This window comes from Phycodurus eques, chromosome 23, assembly GCF_024500275.1.
Source record: "Phycodurus eques isolate BA_2022a chromosome 23, UOR_Pequ_1.1, whole genome shotgun sequence".
Lineage (NCBI taxonomy): Eukaryota > Metazoa > Chordata > Actinopteri > Syngnathiformes > Syngnathidae > Phycodurus > Phycodurus eques.
In genome coordinates this window covers 3,203,210-3,230,428 of record NC_084547.1, presented here as the reverse complement: position 1 = coordinate 3,230,428, position 27,219 = coordinate 3,203,210, and the positions used below count along the sequence as shown (strand labels likewise).

The 27,219-nt window shown below is 43.1% G+C and overlaps 1 protein-coding gene across 1 annotated transcript in view; it reads left to right on the top strand.

Moving 5' to 3' along the window:
- The first annotated feature begins 1,081 nt into the window (after nucleotides 1-1,081).
- LOC133397808 (pyruvate carboxylase, mitochondrial-like) overlaps nucleotides 1,082-27,219 on the top strand; it is a 101,117-nt gene continuing 74,979 nt past the window's right edge. The window contains exons 1-10 of the mRNA XM_061669124.1: nucleotides 1,082-1,397; nucleotides 5,485-5,621; nucleotides 6,426-6,519; nucleotides 7,208-7,298; nucleotides 7,442-7,607; nucleotides 7,692-7,837; nucleotides 9,531-9,648; nucleotides 9,985-10,052; nucleotides 11,034-11,117; nucleotides 19,191-19,309. Coding sequence (XP_061525108.1) covers nucleotides 1,387-1,397; nucleotides 5,485-5,621; nucleotides 6,426-6,519; nucleotides 7,208-7,298; nucleotides 7,442-7,607; nucleotides 7,692-7,837; nucleotides 9,531-9,648; nucleotides 9,985-10,052; nucleotides 11,034-11,117; nucleotides 19,191-19,309 — 1,034 coding nt within the window. The 5' untranslated portion in view covers nucleotides 1,082-1,386. The remainder of the gene's footprint in view (nucleotides 1,398-5,484; nucleotides 5,622-6,425; nucleotides 6,520-7,207; nucleotides 7,299-7,441; nucleotides 7,608-7,691; nucleotides 7,838-9,530; nucleotides 9,649-9,984; nucleotides 10,053-11,033; nucleotides 11,118-19,190; nucleotides 19,310-27,219) is intronic.

Sequence of the window (27,219 nt, the reverse complement as noted above, 5' to 3'; positions counted from 1 at the left end):
GTCAAAGTGCAGCGTGAGGTGTGCGCGCATGAGTGTGTGTGAGAGGAAGAAAACTGGGTCAATGCATTTGAAGTGACTGGATTGATAAGACACTTCACGAGTCATGAATTTTGGGATCTGGAACAGTCCCACACACTTTTTGTGCTCAATAATTGCTTTAATAAGAGTAATAATAATACGTTTATTGAGTTTTAAAAAATAAAAAAATATATATTTTTATTATTATTTTCTATATACATTTGTTCATATTTTTTATTTTTAAAATATTTTTACATAATTTATATCAATATATATATATATATATATATATATAATTTTTTTCATTATGATTATTTTAGGTATTTCAATACTTTTATGAATTATTTTTTATTGCTTTAATAAGACTTAATCATGCTTTTATTGAGGCAAATTTTCACTGTGCAACCACCAAATTAAAATATCAGAAAAAGGATGGATGTTTAAAATAAAAAAATAAAATACAGTCACCATCACTCCACAGGTCATACAGAAAATAAAAAATACATCACTCATTAAAAGTATAGAAAGAACCAAGTAAAAACACACAAAGAGCAACGTTGAGGAGGAATGAAAATAAATTTTAATGTAATCTAAACAATAGATAACAGAAGATTAATATGTTGCATGTTGGTAAGTGGAAAGTAATATAGTCTTATTATGCTACAGTAATATTTGTACAATAAGTACAAAGTGTTCAATTCAATATTATTGACAGTGAGATATGATATAATGATGAATTATAATACAACCAATATGTAAAGTGGATTATTATGATTATTTTTTAAATCATCTGTAGTATATAGCACAGGGGTCACCAACATGGTGCCTGTTGATAAATATTGTGATAAATATAGCGAATATCATCCTAATTATTTGCGAAAATGTGTTTTTGCATCTTACGGAATGTATTACGCGTACACATTTATTAGAAATGTCACAAAACGGCTCAAATTTGATCCCAAAAGGTTTCGATAACATTCGAGGCTCGCGCCATCCGGTGATGCCACGCCGTCTTCCCTGATTGGCCGACAGGGCGTCGCGGTGACGTCACAGCCAAGGGAAAGGGGATCAGAGTTTGCGGGAGAAGCGAGAGAAGAGATTAACCGAGCGAACCCCGGAGCTGCTAGCAGTTAGCCACTTAGCCACTTAGCCGGAAGTACCTCAGCCTGTTTGACAGCCAGCCCCGTGCCTTCCCTTCCGGTGCGCGTCTGCTCAACCCAAGTAGCAGCCCTCCCTTTCCCCTCGCCCGTCTGCCTCCTTCTACCTTTCCTCCTCCGAGCGTGACCGACGACACGGGCAGGCGAAAACCAAAACAAACACGCCGAACAGTCGACTGTTTACACTCGGTGTCCTGTTAGCAGTCGTCGGATGCGCAACATGTGAGTACAGACGGGTGCTAGCTTGGCGTGTGCGGGTGTGCGTCCTATTTGTCCCGCTGTCACATCTCGTGGGAAAAAAAAATAAATAAATAAAAATAAAACACCGAAAAATGCACAAATCACAGGAGCTAGTTGACTTGAGCTAGCTAGTAGGGAGCTGTTTTTGTTTTAAACCCTAGCCATTGCGTGCCTTGCAGCTGCGAAAACAACTTTTCTTTTTCTTTACTTTTTTTTTTTTTTTTTGCAAACCGTTAGTTTGGGGGCACCAGTATTTCGGTCAGGATTGTATACACCTGCTACAAATTTAGTAGGATGCTGACTATCATTTCGACTTTCTCCCACAGAAAACAACAACAACAACAAAAAAACAATGGCTGCCGGTGTTTTGTTTGTTTTTCCAAAACCCTTTTGACATCTAAAGTGAGAATAACACTGCAAGCATCGTTTTTTTCTTCCTGTTATATATAGAACCTCCCCCCAATAAAAAAAACCCAAGTGTGTTGCATTTATAAAATCTATTAACTGCTGCAGGGAGAACAAATTGAATTTCTGCATGAAACAGAATTTATTTGTGGCGTCCTCGTATTCGTGAAGTCCCTTCAGTTCAAAACAGCAGAAGGATGAAAGAACCAAGTGCAGGTTGCAAAAAATGAGCGAGTTCAACTAAAAGTAACAAAAAAAACAAAACAAAAAAGCATGCATGGGTTGATTTTTTTTTTTTTTTTTTTTTTTTTTTTTTTCTTCTTCTAAAAAAAAAAAAAAAAAGCTTGTAAGTGTGGAGTCTCCCTTTTTTGTCTATTTTAGACGGTTACCAATGATGTCGATGATGTCGCCCGGCGTGATTTGTGAACAACTCGGGAAGGCTGTCGATCGCCGATATCTCCCCGCCGATACTTCAGGCAAAAAAAAAAAAAAAAAAAAAAAAAAAAAAGAAATCCGACATGTAGTGAGTCCTCCTCGCCAGTAGTTGGCGCTATACTGTGGCGGTTTTGACACATTCGGAGCATTATCATCTGCGTCAGGAAGAAAGAAAAGAGTTTCTGTTTACAATCATCTCTTTTTGTGTGAATAGAAATTTGATGTATCAAAGGTAGTCGTATCGGTACTCGGTATCGATAACGGTTGAGTACTCAACAAGGGATGGGTGGATGGATGTTCGACCCGAACCATTTTCATTTCGATTCACGAACGTTGGTTAGCTCCATGGTAACGTATCACGTGAAACGCCGTAGATTGGCTAATGTAAATGACGGCTTACCTGCAGATACCGAATCAATAATAATAATATAAAATATGTTGTGTATTCTAGTGTCTCTTTTTAACCTTTGAACCTGCGTGTGCATCTGCTTCTTCAAAATGTTCATCTGTACTACAGTCATTTCTTCTCGGGCCTTTTTCTTCTTTTTTTTTTTCTCCTTCCTGTTGTTCTTTTTTTTAATGATTTTTTTTTTTAACAAGCATTCTTTTATGTGTCTCTCGGAGAAGCATGTGGTTTGTTGTGTAACACAAGTCAATCCAGTCCAGAGATGCAGCCGAGGAAGCGAGGCGGGTATTTGCGAGCTGCTTCAAATTCAAACGACGCCAGACAAGCCCCTCGTCGAAAATAGAAAAGCGTCGCCAAGCGGCACCCGGTTTGACCCTTAAGGTTTAGCGAACCTCGAATTCCGAACTGTGACGCAACCACAAATTGTCTGTTTGTCTGTCACGACATCACTCGTGCGTCCAAACAGAACTTTGTTCCCCGAGAGGTTAATATGTCAACCACAAACAACACACGCAGTCCTACGCACACGTGAAGTATTTATTATTCCCTTTCGGAATGCTTGAGTATCAGTGTTGCTAGTTTGATATTTTTGTCTATTAAGACATTCATGCTGTTTAAAAAAAAAAAAAAAAATCCAAAGGTACTCATCAGTTTAAAAACGGGGCTTGGTTGCGTCAGGAAACTCAATCACCCAAAACCCTTTTCAAACCATTTTTTCCCTCCCAGCTTGCATTACCCATTGAACCACACGAGGGCGCTAGCGACTCACGTGTGAGGCACACTCTCCCTCCCAAGGTTGCATGGCCACGTTGGTACATATTTACAACAACATTCAGCTCCACTGTGTGTGGCTTGTGTACACGAATAAATAAGAGGTCACGAGAAAAGGCAGCACTGTGTGTTTTGGAAGTAATATTGTGTATTGCGTGACTGATTTGGCAGTGTGAATAATCCTGTGCAAATATTGTTTTATTTCCAAAATGTTCGAGGGGTTTCACTCGGACTGTAACTTGAACTACAATGGACAAAAGTCATGAGACACGCCTCTTAATGAATTAATTGAAAATGTGTTGCATTAATTTAGCCACCCCCCCTAAAATCCATTTTATTAAAATGCTTTTTCGCAATTCTTATTTATTTTTGCAATTATCTAATTCAATATTTGGTTATTTCATTCATTGCAAATTATAATTTAAAAAAATAATAATTGGTTGATTCTTTATAATTAAATTCATTATTCACCATAAAAAAAGAAAATGGACTTTTGTTGATGATGAAAACTATTTTATATAATTACTTTTTATTTATTTAAAAATGGCCTTCATATTATCTAATCGATATTTATGCTTTATAATAATGTTCCCAAACCTTTTTCACCAAAAAACACCTAAAAAAAAAAAGACATCGTACCACCATGATGACCAACAAATGTTCGTCAAAAACAATGCAAAGGTTTTGTTCCTAAAAAGAGTATTTAATATTGTAAGCCACTGTAATATTATGCACAGTTTTGACATTAAACATCTAAATAAATCTTCAAAAACAAACAGTTCCTAAATATTAAATGCAAGTGTATTGTACTTAAAAGTTAAATACAACTGAACTCTCCTCTGTATAATAATAAATATCCTGGACTTTATTAAAAACAGTTGAAGCCACTGTGACATTGTGCACAGTATGAACATTTAATATAGTAATTCTTTCATCTGGTACAGGTACCGCACTTTGCGAATAACCGCTTTATATAAAGCAATCCGTGAAATCAAAATGTATTCTTATTATATTATCATCAAATATGGCCTTTGAGCACAAACGTTCGCCCAGTGTATATAAACTGACTGAAGTGACCAATAGTAAAGATCATTTTGTTTTATTTTGTTCTGAGTCATAATTTCTTTCTACAGCTGTACAGTATAATAGAGCAAATACAGGATTGCGCAGCTGAACGCAATGCTGCCATTTGGCCACGCGGTGGCAGTGTCATCCCAAGATACTTTGAAAAAGCAGCTTTCGATTTCCTTGACCTTTTTAGCATCGAAAGTCAACAACTGAAAGATGCTCTGTGATTGGGTACGTTTTTTGTTTTTTTTTGCGTCTATTTATTCATTTTTATTTTCCATGCTCGGTATTTTTATTATTTAGCGTTGGATGGTTTAGCATGTTTAATGAGGCGATCGATATACTCGCGTAACATTCGTAGTATACTGATTAATCAGTTAGGGAAAACAATATGGCTGGATTTGGATTAAAAAGGAGCAAAACTGTGGTTTAGACATACTTTTAATAGCTTAAGATTGATTTAATTGTCGGTCAAATGTCTTTTTTTTTTTTTTTTTGCTCAATGTTATGATTTGGAGACGAAAATCGACAGCTGGCTCTGATTAGGCTGTGGGAGGCTGAGCGGCTGCTGAGTGGCTGTCACACTTCCTGCTTGTGAAAGGCTGAGCGGCTGCTGATTGGCTGTCACCCTTCCTACTTGTAAAATGACTTATTACATTGGAATTATTGATAAATTGAGATTTAAATATATATCTGTTGTTTGCAGTATGCTCTTTCTAAAACAATAACAATGACTATAGTTTGTGTCATTCATAAGTGAGTATTATTTTTAAACATATGCTGGTTGAAACCTTGATTGGAGGGTGTAAGAGGGGTATTTTAAGTCTAAAACTGAACAACAAAGGTTTACATTTTTCTCCCATTATGTATTTTCCATCCATTTTATGCTTGCATTTGTGTTCCAATCCGTACGTGCGCGTTGGTGGTGTGACGTATATAACTTATTTGATGTGAGACAAACGTGTCATGTTGTTTTTCACGCAGGATGTTGAGCGTCACCGTGGCGCGAGGCGGCCTCAGCCTGCTGGCCGTGAGGAGGGCGTGTCTCCTGTACCGCCGCGCACACTCGGCCCCGCAGAGCCAGTATCGACCAATCAAGAAAGTGATGGTGGCTAACAGAGGTAAGAATGAAAATGTTTCGTTTCTGATGAAAGAGTTACCAGCACTCGTCTGTGTGGGCGGCTTCACAATCCACCTTTTTTTTTTTTATTTTTTTTTTTTATACCCTCACAGAACATTTTTAAACACTCAAAAGTGCAGTCTATTACGATTATTGCAGAAAGTCCAGTCATATTTAACGCACATTAGCGTTTTGCACTTCTACGCTTGAGGGTGGAAAAAAAATGTCCTAAAGGAGATTTGCATATTACTGGCTATCATTTGTGCGATTAAATTAACATGGGGGCTCTTTGCAATTTAATTCTTGGGATGAAAAATACGCAACATAAAACCGAAGACAAATTAGCCAATTTGGACTAATCAGAGCCGTTTAATTCTGGCAAAAGCTGCGGAAGAGCATGACTTCCCCTTATAATTTACCTTATCTGAACTTATCCTGTCTGGACACACCCTGCAGACTGCAAAGAACCATGCCAGCCTTCCCTTCAAATCTCTATTAAACTGCTTTAATCTATCATTGTGATTCAGAATGGGTTTTGGTCTGCGACACACACACACAAACACACGCACACACACACACACACACGCACAGTCGAGCTTTCCGTCAGTGTCTGTCCTTCACTTTGGCGTGACATGATATCTCCACCACATTAGATCCCATTCATCACACTTTTTTATTTTTTATTTTTTTTCCCCCCCCTTTGCTTTGTGTTGCGAGTCGAAATTTGCGAGCTTCCGAGATGCTAACGTGAACAAACGTTTTACGTTCAAGTAAGACTTGCCACACGTCTCATTTGGTCCTCCAGGTGAGATCGCCATCCGTGTGTTCAGAGCCTGCACCGAGCTGGGGATTCGAACGGTGGCCGTCTACTCCGAGCAGGACACCGGACAGATGCACAGGTGGGCCACGATTCGTGCCGACGTCCAGATTTTCATTTTATTTCTCCTTCTCCACCGATGACGTTACAAAATCACCAGACGACGTAGAAAACTACAAGTGAAAATCAAAAGCCCGATAAGTCGACGAGGCTAATGCTAGCACACTATCCAATATATAACACATGCGTACCTGCTTCTGTATCTTCCATATCGCACTTCTTACCCACAATTTTACAGTGCTACCTCAATCCGGACCACGGTCATGTGACCCCACAGCGTCCAAAATCAAATGTTGTCACATCCGGGTTTTTAAATAGCAATTTACATAAACGATGAAACGTGTCATAGTGACAGTTACACCGATAAAGCGCAATTCTAATGCACGCGCGGAGTGAGTCCACGGCACGCTGCGCCGAGTCCCCGCAGCGGTCGCAACAACGAGGCGGGCCGGCAGCCAGACGTGTTGGCGAGCGGCTCGCCTGCCACTGCAGATTATTGATCACGACACACAATTCGAGGAAGCCTCTCAGTGGATCTTTATGACGTGAGGAGGACATTATATCAACATTACTAGCATTCAATCCAGCACGTTTGCGCAAACAGTATTTAAATATCACCAACTGCCTGATTGTTTTGCTTAAATCTTAGCTATTCTGACTGAATACATGTTTTATTATTATTATTTTTTTGTTTTGTTTTGTCATTTCAGGCAAAAAGCAGACGAGGCTTACCTCATTGGGAAAGGTTTGCCGCCTGTCGCCGCCTACTTGGACATTCTCGACATCATCAAAGTAGCCAAGGTAGACTGTCAATATTTCAAAACAACCACAACTGAAACAAGTTGGTGCTGTATTTAAACGCAAAACAATTGAAATTAATGGAGCTGATCAGTTGTTAGGTGCCATCCTTTGTCAGCGCTGTGTTTTTCTTTTCTTTCCTTCAGGAGAACAACGTGGACGCCATCCATCCGGGCTACGGCTTCCTGTCCGAGCGCTCCGACTTCGCTCAGGCCTGCGCCGACGCCGACGTGATGTTCGTCGGACCGACCCCGGAAACGGTGCGCAAGATGGGGGACAAAGTGGAGGCCCGCGCCCTCGCCATCAGCGCCGGTACCGAAAGATGACGTCGCCGATGACGCGTGTCCCAAATGGAGCGGCTTGTTTCGGTGTAACACATTCCTGGCGTTTGTTCAGGTGTACCCGTGGTGCCGGGAACCGACTCCCCTATCAGCTGTCTGCAGGAGGCGCACGTCTTCGCCCAGACATACGGCTTCCCCATCATCTTCAAAGCAGCCTACGGCGGCGGCGGCCGAGGCATGAGGGTGGTCCGGGAATACGAGGTGAGCCCCCTCCGCTCCCCCTCTGGACATATTTGCGCTTTATATTCATGGCATTTCGGTTTTGGGTGGAATAGCTGGGGTATTATGGGCTGGCGGTTTATATCCGCAGCTGCCGCTCGCCTTCTGCGATGCGGCCCGTCGTCTGAAATTGCCTCTGGAGGTTCCTCAAGCGTGCGCGGCAGCTAAAACATTGCCATCAATTTTCTGCGTGCCTGGGGCACAATTACCAGAATGTATCATAACACTTATCAACATATGCCTGATATTTCCCATATAAGTGATATTTACAGCAAAAACAACCCTGGCAAAATCCAAATGAAAGTCTGTATCGATGCAGGCAGCAATGTCTTTGCTAATGCCTCGTTCCATGTTTTTCTCAAGTACCACCCATTTGTATTTGCATCTTATGACAACTAATTGAGCCCCCCCCAACCCTTGTTGGCGGTACAAGGCGCATTTTTGCACAACAAAGTCAATGCGGAGTGACGCGTTGTTTTCCCCTTCGTTCCCCACCCGAGCATCGCTTTAATGTGCTTGTGGCGCGTGGCTGTGCCTGAAATGTGGAACTCAAATGTTCAAATGACTTCCCGCGGGAGCCTCGCCGCTGTCGCTGTACACGATTTCAAAAAAGAAAAACACCATAGACGGGCTAACGAACAGCATCAGTGTTGTGGTGTTCTAATCCTTTAATTTGAAGATAAACGGCGGACCAACACTTGTAGACAGATAATATAACAAGACTCACAGTCATATATTCTTTATCCTCTGTGAAGAATGACTAATATTAGTGCCGTACTGATGAGTTGGGAGAAATTGTGATGAACTGTACAGCCGTCTGTCTGGATTGTACTGCCCCAGTAGCCATGCAGAAACAGTAATGTCCATTTGAATTGAAGCCCAAAAAAAATCTGTAATTTTTTTTGACATTCTATTAATGCATTTAAGGTATGTTTTCATGCAGTATTTGTGTGTTTCTCAGGTACAGCTGTTATTTGCCATTGTATATACCGTATACACATAAGTATATACTTGTACACTTCAAAAAACAACTGTACTTGATGGATGTTGCATTCACTGAACCCACCGTTTCTCAGTCGCTTAGAATGCTAATGACCATTTCCGCTGCCTGGCTGAATACTGTAAATTGTTATCTTGTTTATTGGACAAAAGTTTTTTTTGTTTTGTTTTTGTTTTTTGTTTTTTTGCTGTTTTCACTGATGACGCACGGCGCAGCCTTGACCGCCCGCTAGTTTCGCCTCCCTTTCGAGATGACAGCCCGGGGTCGGCTCTAGTAACCTCCCTCGAGGCGTGAGACCACGTTGAGTCACGCCCCCCCACATCCCAAAGTCGGGTGGGGGGGGGGGGGGCGACGATGCGATGGCCCGGCGAGATGTCGCAGACTGACAACACAGATTGAGTCATGCCCTTGACTCTGTGCGGCATCGTCTCCCCAAAGGATGTTTGGCGACAAATTCTCTGCCGAAGGAAGAAAAGAAAAGGGAAGTGACAAACTGCACGAAATTGGGGGAACGTAGTGAAGCTTTTGAACTTAAAAAAAATGAAACAAGTTGACATTGTTTACTGCGAAGAACCACAGTATCAAATGATGCAGCTGACTTTTTGCCTCCTGACTGATCGCGATGGATTTCCTTGCTCGCTTTCTTTTTTTATTATTATTTTTTTTTCCTTTCAGGAACTTGAGGAGAATTACCAGCGGGCCTACTCTGAAGCTCTGACGGCTTTCGGCAACGGCGCGCTGTTTGTGGAGAAGTTTATCGAAAAGCCGAGGCACATTGAAGTGCAGATCCTCGGTAAGGCCACTGGGTGACAAGCGTCCATTTTTGCTCGCCAGCCCAACAGGCCCCGCCTCTTAAAGGCACATGCATGCGGTACGCTGTCATTTATTAAATGAGAAAATCAAAAACAAGGATTTTACCCCAAATATATTTGGTGTTTTGGTACACATGATTCCCTCAATTGTTATTAATCAGGCTTTTTCTACAAACAAGTGGTGACATAGCACCACCTGTTTGTTAATGTGTCATTATTATTATTATTATTATTATTTTACTTTGGAGTCGGGGAAAATGGTCTGTTTAAAAAGCCTTCGGCATGCTTTTGACACTGCGGATTGTGCGTGTGTGCAGGAGATAAATACAACAATGTCATCCACCTGTACGAGAGAGACTGCTCCATTCAGCGGCGCCACCAAAAGGTGACTTTCCGACGCCGTCCACGCATTCCGCCGCCGTCGAGCGCCTTGCGTCGGCGCTCGCCCTCGGCAGAAAGGTCTCGCCTTCCGGCGCGCCCGTTACGATAAAACATCATAAAAGGCTTTTGTCTTGCGCTCGGCGTCTCATTAGGCGACATATTAATAATACTTGGGTTGATAATGACTCCGAAGATTACGGTGTATGCGTGTGTCGTAGTTGCCAAGAGGATAATGCGGCAATGAAAATGTCCTAATGCTCTTATCGCCGTCCGCAGCGCTTAAAGAATCCTCCGGCAAATCAACTCGGCTCTCCCGAGTTATCTTGCCGTTATTGCTGACCTGCGCTGATCATTGATTCTCTCCCACTGGATCAGCTGTTATCCCGTCACCTGATTGTTCAAACAAACGGACGTCTACCACACCAGCAAGCGCCGTGCCTTCGTATAATACAGCGTGCGTCACGCTCGCGTTGACTCGACTTGGGACGCCGATCGTATTTTTTGCGCCCGCTCGGAAGAGCGACTACCCCTGCTGCTGCTGTTTGAGTTAATGTGACCTGATCTGCCTTTGCCCTAAATCTAAGATCTTTTTCCTCTCTCTCGCTCTCTCGCTTTCACATGAAGAGTCGCCTGTTGGAATAGATTTGGAATGCCGGAGTACTGATGGGATATTTTTAGTCCCTCTGTCTTAGAAGTGAAATTTAATACTTGGTGGGGAGGAGGAGGAAAAGATGAGATAAGAAGGCTATTTGCCTTCCTGCTGTTGTATTTAAATTTTTTGTACATTTTTCTGTGATCAATTAGCTTGGCTCACAGCCTCAGGCCGATTGTTGCGTTTGCATAATACTTTTGAGGGTAGCTTAAAAAAAAAAAAAAGAAATGTTGTGTGTTTATTCTGAGATGGGTTAAGCTCGTGACCAAACGGGGATTTATCTTTCTGCGCGGTCCCCGTGAGATGGTCGCTCACGGTGTGCTTGCTTTCCAGGTGGTAGAAATCGCGCCGGGTTTCCAACTGGACCCTCAGCTGAGAAACCGACTTCATTCGGATGCGGTCAACCTCGCCAAACTGGTAAGCGTTCTTACGCTATATCGCAATTCACCATTCGTGCCCTCGCAACATCACTTTTTTGTTTGTGTTTTGTTGAGTTAAAGAAATCATAATTTATTGGCTTTTTACAGTATACTTTAATGCCCTCGAATCTGGGAAAGGAGAGCTGCAGTCACACGTCACCCCAACAGGCCCCGCCTCTTAATGGGCTTTTTTTTTAAGCCTGTTTTTGCAGCGTGTCTAATGTTGTGTCCGAAAGCGTCCTCACTTTGTGTCAGCACTTTGCGTTGGTCCCCACAACGTCAGCTAGCTAAGCTTGTACTGAAAGCTGCTCCCAAGCAACGCTCAAATTGGCCGCCGAATTGTGTGTGTTTGTGTGCGTCTGTGTGTACGCGTCATGCAAGGTGACAGGTTTGCCTGGTGCCAAACAAAACAATGAGATGCTTTTAAGTATTTTCTTCCAAAGGCTCTGAATGAATAAATTGCTCGTTTGTGTACGTGTTGGTTACGCATCGCAATTGTCGCCTTTTCATCGGAATCAGCATCTCATTGGGGAAGTGTTGACGCGCTCTTATGGATATCATCACCCTGCTATTGTGTGGCATGTATCGTCTCCTCGGCACAAGGTCTCACACACAACGCGGACCCGATGGTGGCGACGGGCAGCTCTGATTGGTTGTTTTTGCTCGGGTATGTGGGTGATGTTGACAGTTATAACGAATATGACAAAAAGTTTTTTTTTTTTTTTTTTTGGGGGGTGGTGGTGGTGGTGGAATGAAACACCTTTCATTTGAAAACATATCTTCACTTTTTACAACTTACTTTACTGAAATATGACAACAGATTTGGAGAAGCAAGATATTCCCCATTATATGCCTTATAATAGAGTAAGAGAAGCCTAAAAACGAACAGCTTTAAAAAAAAAAAATGTCCATCTAATTTAACCAAACAATGTGTACTCTTTTTTTGTTGTTGTTGTTATCATTAGCATCCTTTTGTTCCCCAATGACAATATTAGTAAATCTAAAGGAACACATTTTGTTATTGAGCAGAAGTTGAGCTAACGCTAGTTAGCGTTTATACAGCAACATTTTTTTTCTCCTTCTCCTCAGTACCAGCTCTATGTAAGTTAACAAAAAGGAACATGTTTTTCGTGCAGAGATTTTATGATGTAATTGACAGTAAAAAAAAATATTTTTGCTTTTGCACTTCAGTCCATTTTTAATTTATTTTTATTTTTTATTTTTTTATAACCTTTCAGTACAGGAGTTGAATCCGTACTTCTACTTTTACCAGTACCTTGCTTCAGAATTATTCAGTTGCTTCATTTCTCATTGGTAATCCCTTGCACACACGCGCGTGCAATTTGTACATTCCGCTCTCTGTTGTCTGTAAGTTAGCTAACGCACCGCTTTGCATGCAAATGCTGGCAAATTCTCTCGCTGAAAGAACAGTGTGAAGTAATTTCATGCCTGCGTAGTTCCAGACATCGCAGATCGGCGCTGACAAAAGCATTATCGCGCACAAACATTTACACTGAGCGTCTGGAACCGCTTTCAGCGGGCAGGAAACGTGAAGTGCATTTTGTGCTGACTGGCATTTGATGACACATTAGTCACTCTTTTGCTTCTTCTCCGAAACATTTTGATAATCATCTTCTCAGCAGGGTTTTGGTGGCTTCACTTTGTGGATGGACTAAATGTTGTCTCGTTGACAGTTCCTCCAGGTTCACCTTAACTTGGCGCCCTTGCACGCTTTAAACCCATTTAAACTGATTAAAACACACTTTTGAAGTAATCCTGAGTGCCTGTTCTCACTGTCTCACCCACACAGTTCTTCAAATATGAGGCATAGCTTGCTTGCTTTAAGCTGTTTATTTGTCACCCCAAGTCGAAGTTGACTGTAAAAGTGACACATGAAAACTTATTAAATATTTTATGACTGAAATTAGCATAGATGTTCCTGAGTTGCTTTTCCTTAAAACATTGGTTTTATTGTTACCTTTAAGTCCTATTTTAAGAGCCTTCCTTTTATTTTAACATTTTACTTATTTGAAATTTTTCTTCAATTTTGGGTGTGTTCCAGCACGTGTTGGAAGCGCGTTTGGCAGCGTCTGCGGCGCTTTCAAGTGCCGGTCCTGATGGAGATCTTGACAGCGCTTGGATGCCGTCTGTTGTCCAAGCAGATATCAAGCTTCTAATTTTCAATTTTATTCTTTTTTTAATTTAAAAGTACGCAAAATAGTGTAAACACAGCATAACAAAGACTGGGGTTGAAAGTGGTAAACCACACCAAGCGCCTCATCCGCCATTGAATGCAAAACGCATGCAAACGAGCGCCTGCCCGTGCGCAGGAAATGAAATGCGGAGAGTGTTGTTGTGTTGACACCGAGCGCTTTGTATGTATAATACATACATCACATATACATAATTAGGACGCACAGACATCCATCATGTTGACTTTCTCCCCCCTCTCACCACACACGACCGACTGCGTTATGAAGGCGAAAACGTAATTCGTTTATTTTTTTTTCTCATTTTATGTCTTATATCAGCCCGGATAATAATAATTCTATCAGTCGACGCTTGCGCTCACGTGGTGCTCGGTGATGACTCGGTGGCTTTATTCCCTCCATTTTCTTGTCATTTGTCAGACGAGCCGTTCATTACGCTCCCATTAAGTGCTGACGGCGCAGAGCGAGGATCTGGGCCAGCGAGTGAGCCGTTGGGAGCGAGACAGACGAGCATGGAATCAGGCTGCGAGAGAGCGTTTTTACACCAAGGGCCCGACTTGCCAAGATGCCAAATAGCGGGTGCTAAATTGCGTGATTGCACGCCGTTGGTGCGCGTGTTGCGCCTTTGACGCAGATTGGCTTACGGTTTTGACCCTTAATTAACGCGCAATGCGATGCATCAAACCTGAGACTAATTATACTGGCTGACTTTCAGACGCGCAGGTTAGACGAATCAAACCTTTGTGCCTGCTAAATTCATCTATTTGCATTTGCTCCTCCCTCAACGCACAAAACGTGCTGCGTGGCAATTTACAATCCCGGTTTCCCCCCAAAAGACGCGCGCTTTTTCCACAGTAACCTTTAAATTTTTACAGTGCCATGAAATGAATGGGTCTGCTCGCCTCTTCCTTCCTCTCTCAGCACACTGAATGTTATGGTTCCACCCCAAATTAATTGATAGTTAACATCCACTTTTATGAGCCCACAAGTTGCACTTGGCCTATATAGCACACATAAATATGGATGAGATTTCAACGACTGCAACCACTGAAGACAGCTCTCCTCGTTCTCTTTCTCATCTTCGGATCCACTTTACGGCTTCATCGCGGCCCTCTTGTAAAAGATCCATCTTCTCCATTCTCCATTTTGCTGAATAATGAGTACAGCAGTACCTCCGCTTACGCGTGACCTGATTTACGCTAGCTGTGGCGGCGACGAACCTTCCGATAAGCAGCAGCTCGACACCTAATGAACAACTCATAAAAGCGGCCACGCTTGTTTCGAGTGGTTAATTGCCACTCGCACTTGAAGTTGACTTTAAAACTCAACATAAAAGAAAGAACTACGTATTGTGTATTTAGATGAATGCTAACACATAACGCAAAACGTTTTAGATGGGCTAATGAAACTATCATTGATGTTCCGGTTGTGTAAATTCATATCTCAAGGCAACACTGTATTCTTTATCATCTTCATCAACGACGTGCGTAGTAAAGTGTAGTATTATACTGCCCCCTGGTGGCACAGGTGCCCACACTAGAAGGACCAGCACAATGCCCATTGAGTTATCATGATGCAGGTTAATGTTTAATTCTTTGAGGGTCTGTTTTTATAAAGTACAATAATGTAGAGTGATTTTTTTGAATTTTTTAAATGAAACTCCTCTGTATTATGGTCCAAAGCCTCTCCTTAGTCTTCTTTCAGCCATGTCCATGCGTTGCTCCCTTACCATCTGTCCACGCGCGACCTTTTAAACTCGTAGCCACATTTGCGGCTCTTTTTAAAAAAAAAAAAAAACATTATATTTCACGGAGAGGTAGCAGCGAGGAGACTATTTGCTGCCTTTGCGGTTATTTTTGTACCTGTCGTCATGGGCGTGCAGCTCGAAAGGTGCGGAAAAGTTTGAAATAGGGAAGATGTATTGGTGAGGGCGCACGTCTGCGCACGCACACTTATATATCACCTATGAACCAGATGAGAATTGTGTTTCCACAAATCCGAGCGGGAATTGGATAAGATGAAGGCGAATCCTCAAATCTTGAAGGAGAAAGACAGACAACTGATTTATTTTATTATTATTTTTTTTTTAAGTTTTTCCCGTGTCTCACCTCCAAATTGGAAATGAAAAGGAAGCGACACAGCGGCAGCTTGCCGGTTGACGCCGTTTCCTGCCCAAGCGTGAGCAAATGAAAGGCATGAGAGACCAGGAAAAGGCTTTGTGGCCTCATGGCTTGGTTGGCTTGATTGTGTCTGGGAAAGGTGTCATTCTGGTGTTATGTCGTCTCCCTGGGGATTTGGAAAGCAGCTTTTTAAATCTGCTGCAAGTTAGTCCAGTTTCCTCCACAGAGTAACACAGCATTATTCGAAGAAAAAGGCTGCATTCTTTCGGTTTAACTACATGATGCACGGCCTCATCTGACACACTTGAAAAATTCATTGTCACCTTGCAAAACAAGTGTGCTAAAAATAAAATGTGAGGCTAGGATAGTCCTTGAGAGAATTGACTGTACCCTGAATGATTCAACTCCAAAATATGCAAACACAAAAGCGTAAAATCGAGGACGTGCGGGGCAAACGGGGACAATCTCTCCTGTTCTCGTAAGAATTTAGTCAGACATCAGAGGAATGGTTTTGGGTTACTTTCTCAATGTTTGCCTTTTGAGTCATGCGCGCTATTCGACGAACACGCCCGAACTCCGTTGAAATGACGACAATATGTTGCCTTCTCAATGTCAAATGTAGTGCTGCTCGTCCACAATGTTTGTGGACTCTCATACTGCTGGAAAAATAATCGTCATTCAATGAATTCATTCGAATCCCTCAAGGGGAAATTCAGACTCACACTTAATGTTTAGATTTTGTCAGAGGTATGTGCATGGACTGTGTTGACGTTTGGGGCATTTTTGTGACCATGCAACTTGAACACCGAAGTTTTCTATTCACATTCTGTGTCTCAGTTTGAGAAAAGAAAAAAAAATCCCAAATGTTTCATGTGGTGTTCCCTGTCCCGACTACTAAACTAGGCCGCAGGATTCGGGTTTGCACTTAGTACCTCTCTCTGTCCTTGGTGTTCAAAGACCGGAGAGATTGTTATGCTTGGCGCCGCCTCTCTCCTGTTAGGATTCCTCGCCTATACGTCCTTGCGGGGAATGCTGAGAGAACTTGCTCGCAAGCACGAGGAGATGCATGTGTGTGTGGGAGGGTGGGGGGTTGGGGCGTGGGTGATGGCGATACTGCTGCGCTCACAAGATTCAGGCCGGCGCTGGAAGTCAGAAAATGGCGACGGCACAGAAGAAAAACAATGTTGTGAGCGCCTCGCAAAAGCGCCTGCCTGGATATTCGCCGTCGGGCGGCGGTAAACAAGCGATCGGCGGGAACGCCTGCAGACATAGATGCGCGTTGTCCGTAAAGAAATTGGAAACAAACAACGTAGACGAAACTATTCGGCCACGTGATCGCGGAACCTACAGGAAGCTAAAACAACTGGTACGACTTTGTAGGCACGCGTTGGAGTGCCACACCGGTTTTGCTCCTACGACCCAATCAGAGGATGGAAAAATGATGACATCATAGCCTTGTTAGGATGAATTTGAATTTGAATCTGATTGGTTAAAGAAACTGTCCCACTGCTAATATTGTTGCCGTTACATAGCCAGCACTTTTGATTGTGACGGCACCTGGGCGGATTAGATGGACATGGCAACACACAGAGGCTGAAATCTGATTGGTTAAAAAAAGGAAAAAAAAAAATCTAACATACTGGATGCAGTGCAGCTAAGAGAAATGCTACTAAAGGAAAAGAATAGACTATTGGGAATAACTGAACACAATCCCATGAAGCAAATATTGGAATTTAGGGTGTAAATGTACTTTTGTCTCTCTGGGGGATTTGAGTTGTTCTTTTGTGGTGTGGTCAAACGTGCATGTTTTGAGAGGGGGAGGAAAAGAGTGTTTTATGCCACTTGTTCTTCCCTGCCTCTTGATGCTAAATGAGTCCACTCAACATTTCACAACAATGGCAGGATAAATTGATGTGATGTGGTGTTTTGGGCTTGTGGAGGGAAAAAAAAAAAAAAAAAACATGGAGTGCGCTCCTTGAATTAGAATTTTTGACACATCCTCTTCAAATATTGCAAATGGTTTTTGAGGTTGAAGTGCTCGTAGACAGACAGAGAGAGAGAGAGAGAGAGAGAGAGAGAGAGAGAGAGAGAGAGAGGACGATAAGTTATTTTCCAAGTGCTCTGCTTTTCCCTCATCCCGCCGTCACGCTTCGTGGAACCAAGTGGAGGGGCGGGGCTTCTTTCATTGCTGTTTGTTTGTTAGTTCGTAGTATTATGCAAAACAAAACAAAAAAACAACTGAATAATCCATCCCAGCCAGGCTATCAATTTATTATTCTGCTGTATTTCATATGCTGTTTATTTATTGATTTATTTCTTTTCATTTCTGACAGCGCTAAGCTATTTGCTTGCTGTTTTTTTATTTCTAGATTCGTATTTTGACGGCAATTTGCATGCGGTGCTGAGATCGACACGATAGGTAGGACCAGCTGGAGAAGTTTAATTGGAAACTGAAGCTTACACTGAAAGCGTGAAACAAGTACCAAAGTGGCGCCTTGAGAAACAAGTGACTTGACTTGCGTGTGTTTTTGAGATATTGATATTTTAATGTATTTTTATTGTTTTCGCTGTGACTTGCGAGCAGAGATTTGAGATACAGTTTGCTTCACGCAGTTTGGCAGATAGTGAAGAATTTGCCAAACAAAAGATGTTTCTAGCTGTTTTCTTCCACTCCCGGAAACTCAACATAAAACAAAGAAAATCTACATGTAAACAGTTTAAAAAAAAAAAAAACGCTCACTCTCTTCTTCGTGTGTGTTTCTATCCGTCATATACTGCCCCCAGGTGGCCATGGTGTGCACATCAAAAGGAGCAGCATAATGTCTATTGAATTGAAGCAAATAATGTAGCAAAACTGCTGAATTCTTAACATTCCATTGAATTATGTCATTACTGTATGTTTTTATAAAGCACATATATCGTAGAGTGCCATTTTCCTGATTTAAAAAAAAAAACCCACTATTGCACACATTTTTGTTGGTTCTTGGGGGAGGCTGGCATTCCCATTTTCATTCCAATGGGGAAAGAGAATTTCAATTCAATTGGCATCCGAAGGCACCGCTGTGTAACGCATTAACTTGGCTGCCGGAGCTTATCAAGAAGCTAAAGCTAAAGAGCACGATATTTTACTGTCGCAGACAAGGCCTTGAGCATTATGTATCCATCGTCATTTGTGTGATAGGTGATGGTGAAAGTGCTCCTTTTTTTGTTTGGAGGTCACATCCGTTTACGCTGTAATCCTCAATGTGAGGATGATTCATTAGCGTTTTTGTCAGTGTGCAGACCAAGTCTTTGATTTTGACTTTGGGTCAAAGAAGTTTTTTTGTTTTTTTTGTTTTTTTGTTTTGGCCAGTAAAAAAAACAAAAAAAAAAAAAAACGCAGTCACTCACTGAAAAATACAAATCTGTTATTTTTGCTTGACTTACAAATGTCTGACTTACATGCAGCCCTGTCCCGGATTTTATGTTTTTGTGCCTGCCGAGTTTAATGAAGTTGAATCTATCAGTACAAAGTAAATAGGTCAACTTTCCCGCAGCGGGGGATTCTACGCTTTAGATTTAAAAAAAATTGTAACCACATTTGTTGTTTTGTTGTTGACTTGAAACTGAACACTGACAATAGCAGCAGTGACAAAGCTACTCACACTGTGGACTTAAGTCCTGATTAAACTCTCCTGATATTTACAAATAGGCAACATGGAGTCAAGCATTTATTTATTTTTTGTTTTGTTTTTCCCGCAGGTGGGCTACGAGAACGCAGGGACGGTGGAGTTCTTGGTGGACAAACACGGCAAACACTACTTCATTGAAGTCAACTCCCGGCTTCAGGTGGAGCACACGGTGACGGAGGAAATCACGGAGTGAGTATAGTAGGACGAAGGAAAGTCTTTTAAAGTGAAGTAGTGGAGTATTCATTGGTTCATTGGCTTTCTTAGCCTGTTGTCTCAGCTTCATTTAACTCCTCCACTTCCAATTGTGCTGATAATCGGAGATGAGACGAAGCCAAGAAAGCCATTGAAAACCAAATGAAAATGGAAAAAGAAAAGTAAATATCAACTGTGCGTTTGCGATGTACTATGTGTGATGAGGCCCATCGTTCAATCTTCGCCTCCTTCGCGAGCCTTCTCGTCTCATGTCTGCTTTTTTAAGAAAACAACATCGAACAATGACAACATCGGCAGGGGAGGAGCCATCCCTAAACTAACATTTAGTTCACACGTACATCAGTATGCGCCATATTAAGTTTTTTTTTTTTTTTAATGCAAAATCAGGACTTAGGAGTTCAAACGTAGCTGAGCCATTTTTTAATCAAGAAAAACTCATGCAGCGGCAGAATTTGGGAAAAAGTGTTTGTTAAATTTGCGCTTGAAGCCCATTAGTCTTCAGGCTTTCCCCAAGGCTGCACTATCAAACTCTCTGTGTGGTACGACTGAACTTCACATCTTTTTCATGCTCAAAAGTACAAGCCTCCCTTTTGCGCTCTATTCCTGGATCCCACTTCACCCACCGATCCCTTTCCTCATTTCAACTACCTCCTCTCCAAACGGGCAGAGATAAAAAAAAAAAACCCGAACAAAACCAGCCCCCTCCCCGGGCTGCAGGTGGGCTCGATGAGCCCCTAAAATCCTCCTTGAAAGCCCCTTCAGTCAGTGTTTGATCAACAAAGCCGCGCCGCATTTGCCGGAGATTACATCTGCCAGTTTTGCCGGCTTCCTGACAAGCGGGCGTGGCGGATGCGTGCCCTCGTCGAGGGTTGCCGCTGGTCCTCTTCTACATCAGCCTTCCGGAGAGAAGATCTTTCAACCGACCTCGTTTTAGCCCAGTTGGCCGGCCCGATCGGCGGTCGGCCGACGTCGCCGCCTCGCATCCGCCCGTCTCGCCGTCATCGCGCTTCTCACATTTGACGCCGTCGTTTGGCCCGCTCCTCTGGGTCCTCCGATAGATCCCACACGGGCTGTGTGTGCTCTTTCTCCTGGCAACACCCAACAACAAACAGAAGCAAATTAACATCTCGGTCAAATTGACAGCACGTTGGGGAGGAGTGAGGAAAATCTGCATGAATTCACTGAGATGGGCACGGGAGTGACTGCAGTCAATGCGAATCAACTGTAATTCTGCAGCGCCCTAATCTGTATGTAGGCCATTTAACTGAGCTGTGTTCGGGCATGATGATCATCATCATGCTGCTCATGCGTGCGCAAGTTGAAAGCGATTAAATGTCAACTTTGAATCTGCTTGAAGTGCTTTGTATTGACACGCTTTATTGATGGCCTTCACATCGAGTCGGCGCGCATCCATCCATCACAGTCACAAGTAATATTGCGAAGCCCATTCACGGCGGAGATATCGTTTGGATTCCTGGCGGGTTCCGACCAAGAACCTTTTCGATATGACCCAGCGCAATTAAGGGAGCATCGTCGTAAGCTTCCGGCGCTCGCGGTTCGTGCGCGCACCCACGTGGCCTCATCCTTCAAGGCGGACATGGGAGCGCGCGCGTGCGCACGCATCGGCGTGTCACGGCTCGACGGTGGCGTCGCGCGCGTACGCCGGCTAATTTGTCTCAAATGACTGCACTCCATCTTCATCAGAGCCACAAATGGCAACTCGGCGTCAGGAAGATCCCCTGCTCGTGATTGATGACCGTGATTGTAAGAGGGCATGGATTGTCCGTCAGCAAGCACAGCTGCAGTCCGCTTTTGTGCGTTTCTCGAGCGAGCTGTAAAAATAATTTTCGGGTGATTGTAATTGTGCAGCGACGCGTGCATTGTGTGATTAAGGAGCAGGCTGATGAACGAGAGGACACGGCTCCAACTGTGCGTGTGTTATTAATGATAATGACACAGATGCTTGTCACCGCGATATTCCTGGCCTTCGTTGTTTTGGATGGGATGTTTTGGTTTGTGCCTCTCTGCGAGTATTTATGTCTTTTTAATTAGATATTTGCCCAGTTTACTGGTCCGCAACTATGCAGTAATTGTAATGCACGCGCCCATAAAGCACTACACTGCGTTATTGGCGGTAACCGTTTCCTTTATCGTCAACCAATAACGATCGTGTTATCTTGCTACGTCGTAGTTTATCTTCTCCGCGCCTGCTTTTCTTTTAATGGGGGTTAACAATATACTGTCGTGCCTTGAGATACAAGTTTAATTCGTTCCGTGACCATACTTGTTCCTCAAAACAGTTAGATTGCAAATCAGCTTTTCCCATTAATCGGTTCAAGCCCTCCCCAAAGAACAAAAAAATGTCATGTGGTTCTACTGAGGAAAAATAACTTCACAATTGTGTCCTTTTGTATAACATACAGTAATGAAATCAAATTAAAAAGAATTAAACAGTTTTTGTCACACTACATTAATTGAAGGGCCATTGTGCCGCTCTTTCTGGTGTGCTGGCCTGAGCCACCCGGGGGACAGTATAAGACTGCCTGTCTACATGTGTTGCTGCACCGTTTGTGTTCGGTCAGTTTCTTAAAAGGGTTATAGCACTGCAAAATAGATGCTAATTATCATTAGCAATAAGCTAGCGGACTGAAGGGCTAAGATGTGTTTGTTTTAAACACACAGTGTGTATTAAAAAGAACCACAACAGTCATGCTGCAGCGTACATGCGTTTATAACCCAAGGCTGGCATTAATAAAAAAACAAAAAACAAAAAAAAACTCATTTGCATAAATTACCATGACCTAAATGATAAATTAGACTGTAATTTCCATACATTCTATCCAATAATCCCCTTTTGGAGTCCTCCTAAGCCTTTTCCACCCACTTGGGGGTTGTGAGCCGAGCGCGATCAAAGGTTGGACGCCAACACGGCGATTGGAAAGGTCCTGAGACGTGCGCGGACGCGCACACACACACACACACACACACACGAACACGAACACATGCTCACCCTTTTTGGAACTTGGCTTCCCTCCTGCCCCTTCATGTTCCAATGAAGCTACTACTCAGGGACTATCAATAATGAAGAAGTCGCTTTTCCCTGAGCTGGGATCCCACATTCATAAACCACGCTGGGTTTCCGTGACATTGATTGGCTCGGAGTGATACGACTGCTGCAGCTCATGTTTAGTCGATTCCACTCGCCGCACATCCGCTCGCACACACACACACACACACACACACACACAGCCCAATGTCGGGACGTGAAATGATAGATTCAATCCCTCCCCCCGCCTTTCCTGCCACTCAGCGGCTCTTACCTGTGGCTCCGTCAGAATCCTGATTCCACACACACACACACACGTGCAAATAATTGACCTAATTCAATTGTATGTGCATGTGGCGTGGGAAAGTCCTGGACCTGTGTGTTTGTCAAGATTTTTATTCTTCCCAAGCAGTTTTTGCCTTCAACGGGCTAATTCTTCTGGGTGCCTTTCTGGGGTTGTAATGGATTTTTAAGTCCTTGGAGATGTATACATCATGAGCGTTTTTCTCGACATTGTGCCTCTCCGACTGTATGTCTCTCGTCAAGGTTATTGCAAGAGAGACGGTGGGCTACGTGGCTATTTGACTTTCGTTTGGTCTCGCGTAGGCAAGAAAAGTCGGTCGAAAGAGCTAATGTGGCGTCATGCTGAGTTTTAGTTAATGGGTTCCTATTATTCAAGGGCAGCAATGATAGCCACAATGATATTAATGATAGAATTAAGCGTACCCAATCAATCAGAGTGCAACAAAGGCCCAGTGTGTTGCTTTGCAATTGTGTTTCCTGTTGAGAGTAAAGCCAAGCCTTTATGAATATTCACGACACTAGTGCTTGCTGGAAACATCCGGCGTTGATGAAGAGCCAACTTTCCAACCTATAATTACACATGAAAGCTTCTTTTAAAACATACTTGAACTAATTTGACAGTTGGGTTCCATTTGGCGAATATCAACGTCCACGGCAGCGAACGAGTTGAATGCGCCACGCAGCGACAGCGTTTTGCGTTGCCTTCCAGAAAGGAGGTGTGTTTGTTAGTGGTTCATCGCGTGTCATGTAAAATGCAGTTCCAAGACTGTGTCGAAGAAGAACTCGTAGCAAACGCTCTTGATGTTGAGAGTACGCTAATCGGAGCTGTATCTCATCCGATGTGGCGGCGACTTAATTGGTGCATAAAGATAACATGTCGGGATGCGTTAATGATTCATTAGGTCCCTAAAATGCTGCTTTTGCGTGATGTGCTATCCATATATTGGCATAAAGGGGGTGCTGTGCGTGCGTGTGCGTGTTTAGTTGACCTCACATGTTGGCTGTCATGGAAATATGCGTCTCTCCTCGTCATCTCTTCTTTCTCAGCTCGTCCGCTGCTGCCTTCTGGACTTCAGGCTTATTTTGTTTTCCCCTCCTCACTCTCCCATCTGCTTCATAACAAGGGGAGCAAGAATTAATTAGGAGGCTGATTGCCAGGCAGGAGGAAAAATGACGGGGCGTGCGAGCTGAAAAGGAGACCACATCACATTACATCAGATACTTCCGTGTTTCTTTCCGAAATGTGTTTTGCGAGGCTGCTCTCCATTCCAATGCATGCTTTGTTTGCATTGGCTGTCTTTTTGGGCTTCCTTCCTAAATTGATGTCAAAATGCCAGCCTCACGCCACAGTCATTCCAATTTCTTATTTCCCATCCTCTCTATCGCACGCGCCTCACCTCCATCTCGTCTGTTTCCTTTTGTTTGCCGTCTAAAACCATCGAATGAAATTCATACAAGACGAGACGGGAGCCTCGACGCCTTCCTCTCCACGTTTTTTTTTTTTGGATGATTATTCATACTTACTCCATCTTCTCTCCTCGCTTCCATTTGAATCCCCCTCTTGCTGCTATTCTTCTTCCACTCGTCACCGTCCATCTCGACATTTTTCCAAAACGCTCGGGCTGAGCCAATACTAATCATTTGACGCTCACGTGTAGCTAGATGAGGCAAATTAGTATGGTGTGTATCAGATGTGCAACAAATAATCGATGGATCGACAACTCATTTGAGAACTGTTTATTCCCGTAGAACCAGTGTTTGACTTGGAATTGCCCAAATCCTCTGATTTCAGCCTCTCGGCAGTAAATATTCTTTGATCTCCTCCATGAAAGCAGACTGAGGATGTTTGTTGAATCGAAATAAGACATTTGCAAACATCTGCTGGAAAAATTAAATCGAAAATCATCATTACTTGCAGCTGTAGTATGATTAACATGTCATTGAATCCCACCCTCTCAAGCGATATTGCCTAATTGTTGTTCATTTGTTTTTGTTCAATCATCAAACAATACCAAATGCACAGCGATAGTAAAGAATGTGTCCAATTAATCGATGGAAAAATCGATTGTGAACATATTCGATAGCCCCAGCTATCCCAGTGTGTATTATGCGGGGCTGTTTTGCAAAGCAAAGCGAGCGAGCTCATATTTCGAATGCGTTTGTGTACCTAACAAAAGTGCATCGCTGTATTACGGCAAGGGAGTGTATTTCGCATTATTTCCAGTCACACATGACTTCCCTCGAATCAATTGGACATCCATGACCCTCTCCACTCCTCTCCTCCTTTCCACCCACCCATCCTTCCTTTCATTCACTGTCTCCCCCTTTGAGTGTGGCCCAATCCCTTTCCACCCTTCCACTCCCCCCCCCCCCCCCCCCCCTTTGAAAGCAGCTGTTTATCCTCTTCCGCACTGCCGCTGCCTCATCTCTTCCCCACTCCTCGCCTTCACACGGAAGCATCGGCCTTTTCATCTCGTTTGTTCCTTTCGCTCTTCTTCTTTGTGAGTTGTGTGTCTCACTGCCTTCTCCTCAGTCATATTTTCTTTTTTTTTTTTTTTTACGACGTTCGTCATTCACTCCATGAACTGCGTCGTCATCTTTCACGATGGTGACGCCCACTTTCTACTCCCGACCGCAACACATACTCTGTTCATACCGTATCTATACAGTGGACCCTCGCAATTTACGGGATAGGGACCGGGCCAGTCCGCGAATTGTGAACATCCGTGGATAATTGCCACCCGTTATAATTGCATTTTTTTTCTTGTTTTATTTTTTAATTTATTTTTATTAACCCCCAAACTTAAAAAGTGTTTTGGGGTTGAAAATATCAGCAAATGTGGGGGGTCCGCTGTACATACTCTGCTCGATTGTGAGGTACCTGAACGTCTAGGCATTTCTCTCCCTCATAATTGACGCGATAAACCGAGATCCACCCCCTAATCTTAATCTTCTACTCAAAAGCTGCGCTGATCTCAAATACAAAGCGGTGAAACACTGACCTCTACAGGCACCTGGTAGTCATTACAATGGTTTAAAAACACTTGCGTTCACAGACACGCTGGGCGGGACCCGTGTCCACGCCTACCCGTTGAAAAACTTGACAAATAAATTTGTCAGTGGCAGTCAACGGTTGACTTCCATCTGATGAAAATCCAGTAAATGTCCACGGCAGTGATTGAGTGAACGATACTCGTGTGCCATTTTTCTTTCTTACAAAAAAAATTAATTAAATGTAAGTACAGCAAATTAATGGCGTTTCAGTGGGCTAAATTGATGTAATATATGAGTGAAAGAACACATGAGGCTTGAGAGTGTTTAGTTGTCCTGCAATGTCCATGGAGACACATTATTTTTATGGGAACACTTACCGGAAAGAATCTGATAATGAAAAGAATTTTAGGCGCTGCCGCTTCCTCATCTGTTCGGCCCCTGCAGCCAATCAGGAGCTTTTTTAAGTCCAACGTACGGACAGCGTGATGTATACGGCTGCCGTGCAAAGGTGGAAGACAGATAGATATTCCTCAAGGCGTTTTTGCCTTTTCGACTGTCAGGGATAAAATAGAAACTTGGCTGCCATTCGGGGGCCTGAGGAAAAACAAAAAAAAAAACGAGGAAAAAAAACCGAATGCTCAAGTGCTCCGCTGGAGTTGGCTGCAAGAAAAATAGATGTACAGCATCGAGCTTGACATCTCGGCATGGCGGGAAATAAATGGATTGACACTTGAGAACATCACGTAAGGCAACACCATAGTAAGACGCTGTGAAATAATCTTGGAAGAGAGTCAGTGATGGATTGAAGAGTCAAGGAAAAGCCAAAGAGACATATTCCGGCGAGAGATCAGACTGACTGCATGCGTTTTTATTATTTCACTATACTTTGTGCTTGATTGCAGCATACCTCTGCATCCACTCGGGTTCATTGCCAGGTTCTTTTTTTTGGGGGGGGGGGCCAGTTCATGTAACAATGCGTGTGCGCCTGTTGTGTCATTGCATCTTGGCGTCCTCATTATTTGTACCAAGTGCAAGTTGCTAATGACACAAAAGGCTGTTATTGTGTAACAGTAGCGAGCTGCGCTGAAGGACAGGTGTGCCCTGCGGCTCCTTCATTTTTCTGAGTCGTATTAGCGCGCAATGAATTTCGGAGGCCCTCCAGGCTCCTTTGTCGGGGATTTAAAAAATTGCGGAATTACCCCAAAATGCTAGCCGTAATTGAATCGATGATTAAAAAGTTTCAAAACGTGCTCATTTGCATTTGCGCGTGGATGCTCGTCTGTGATGGTGGTGTAAATATGCGTAATATATCGTATTTGAAGGTGCCAGTGGAGCCGTGTCGTGGAACATACTCACCAAAGGGAAACGACATTAGCATCAAGTTGTCTTGTGAGTCTACGTTCTCCAGCGAGACATTTTTCCAGCAGGCTGCTGCATAATTGCCCGTCTGCTTGGCCAGTGTGACACAAGTGCTAATTGAGACGAGCGGGCGAAGGCGGCGTTCGGAATGCAAGCGTGTGTTGCGCGCCTTCTGGTTGTCGCA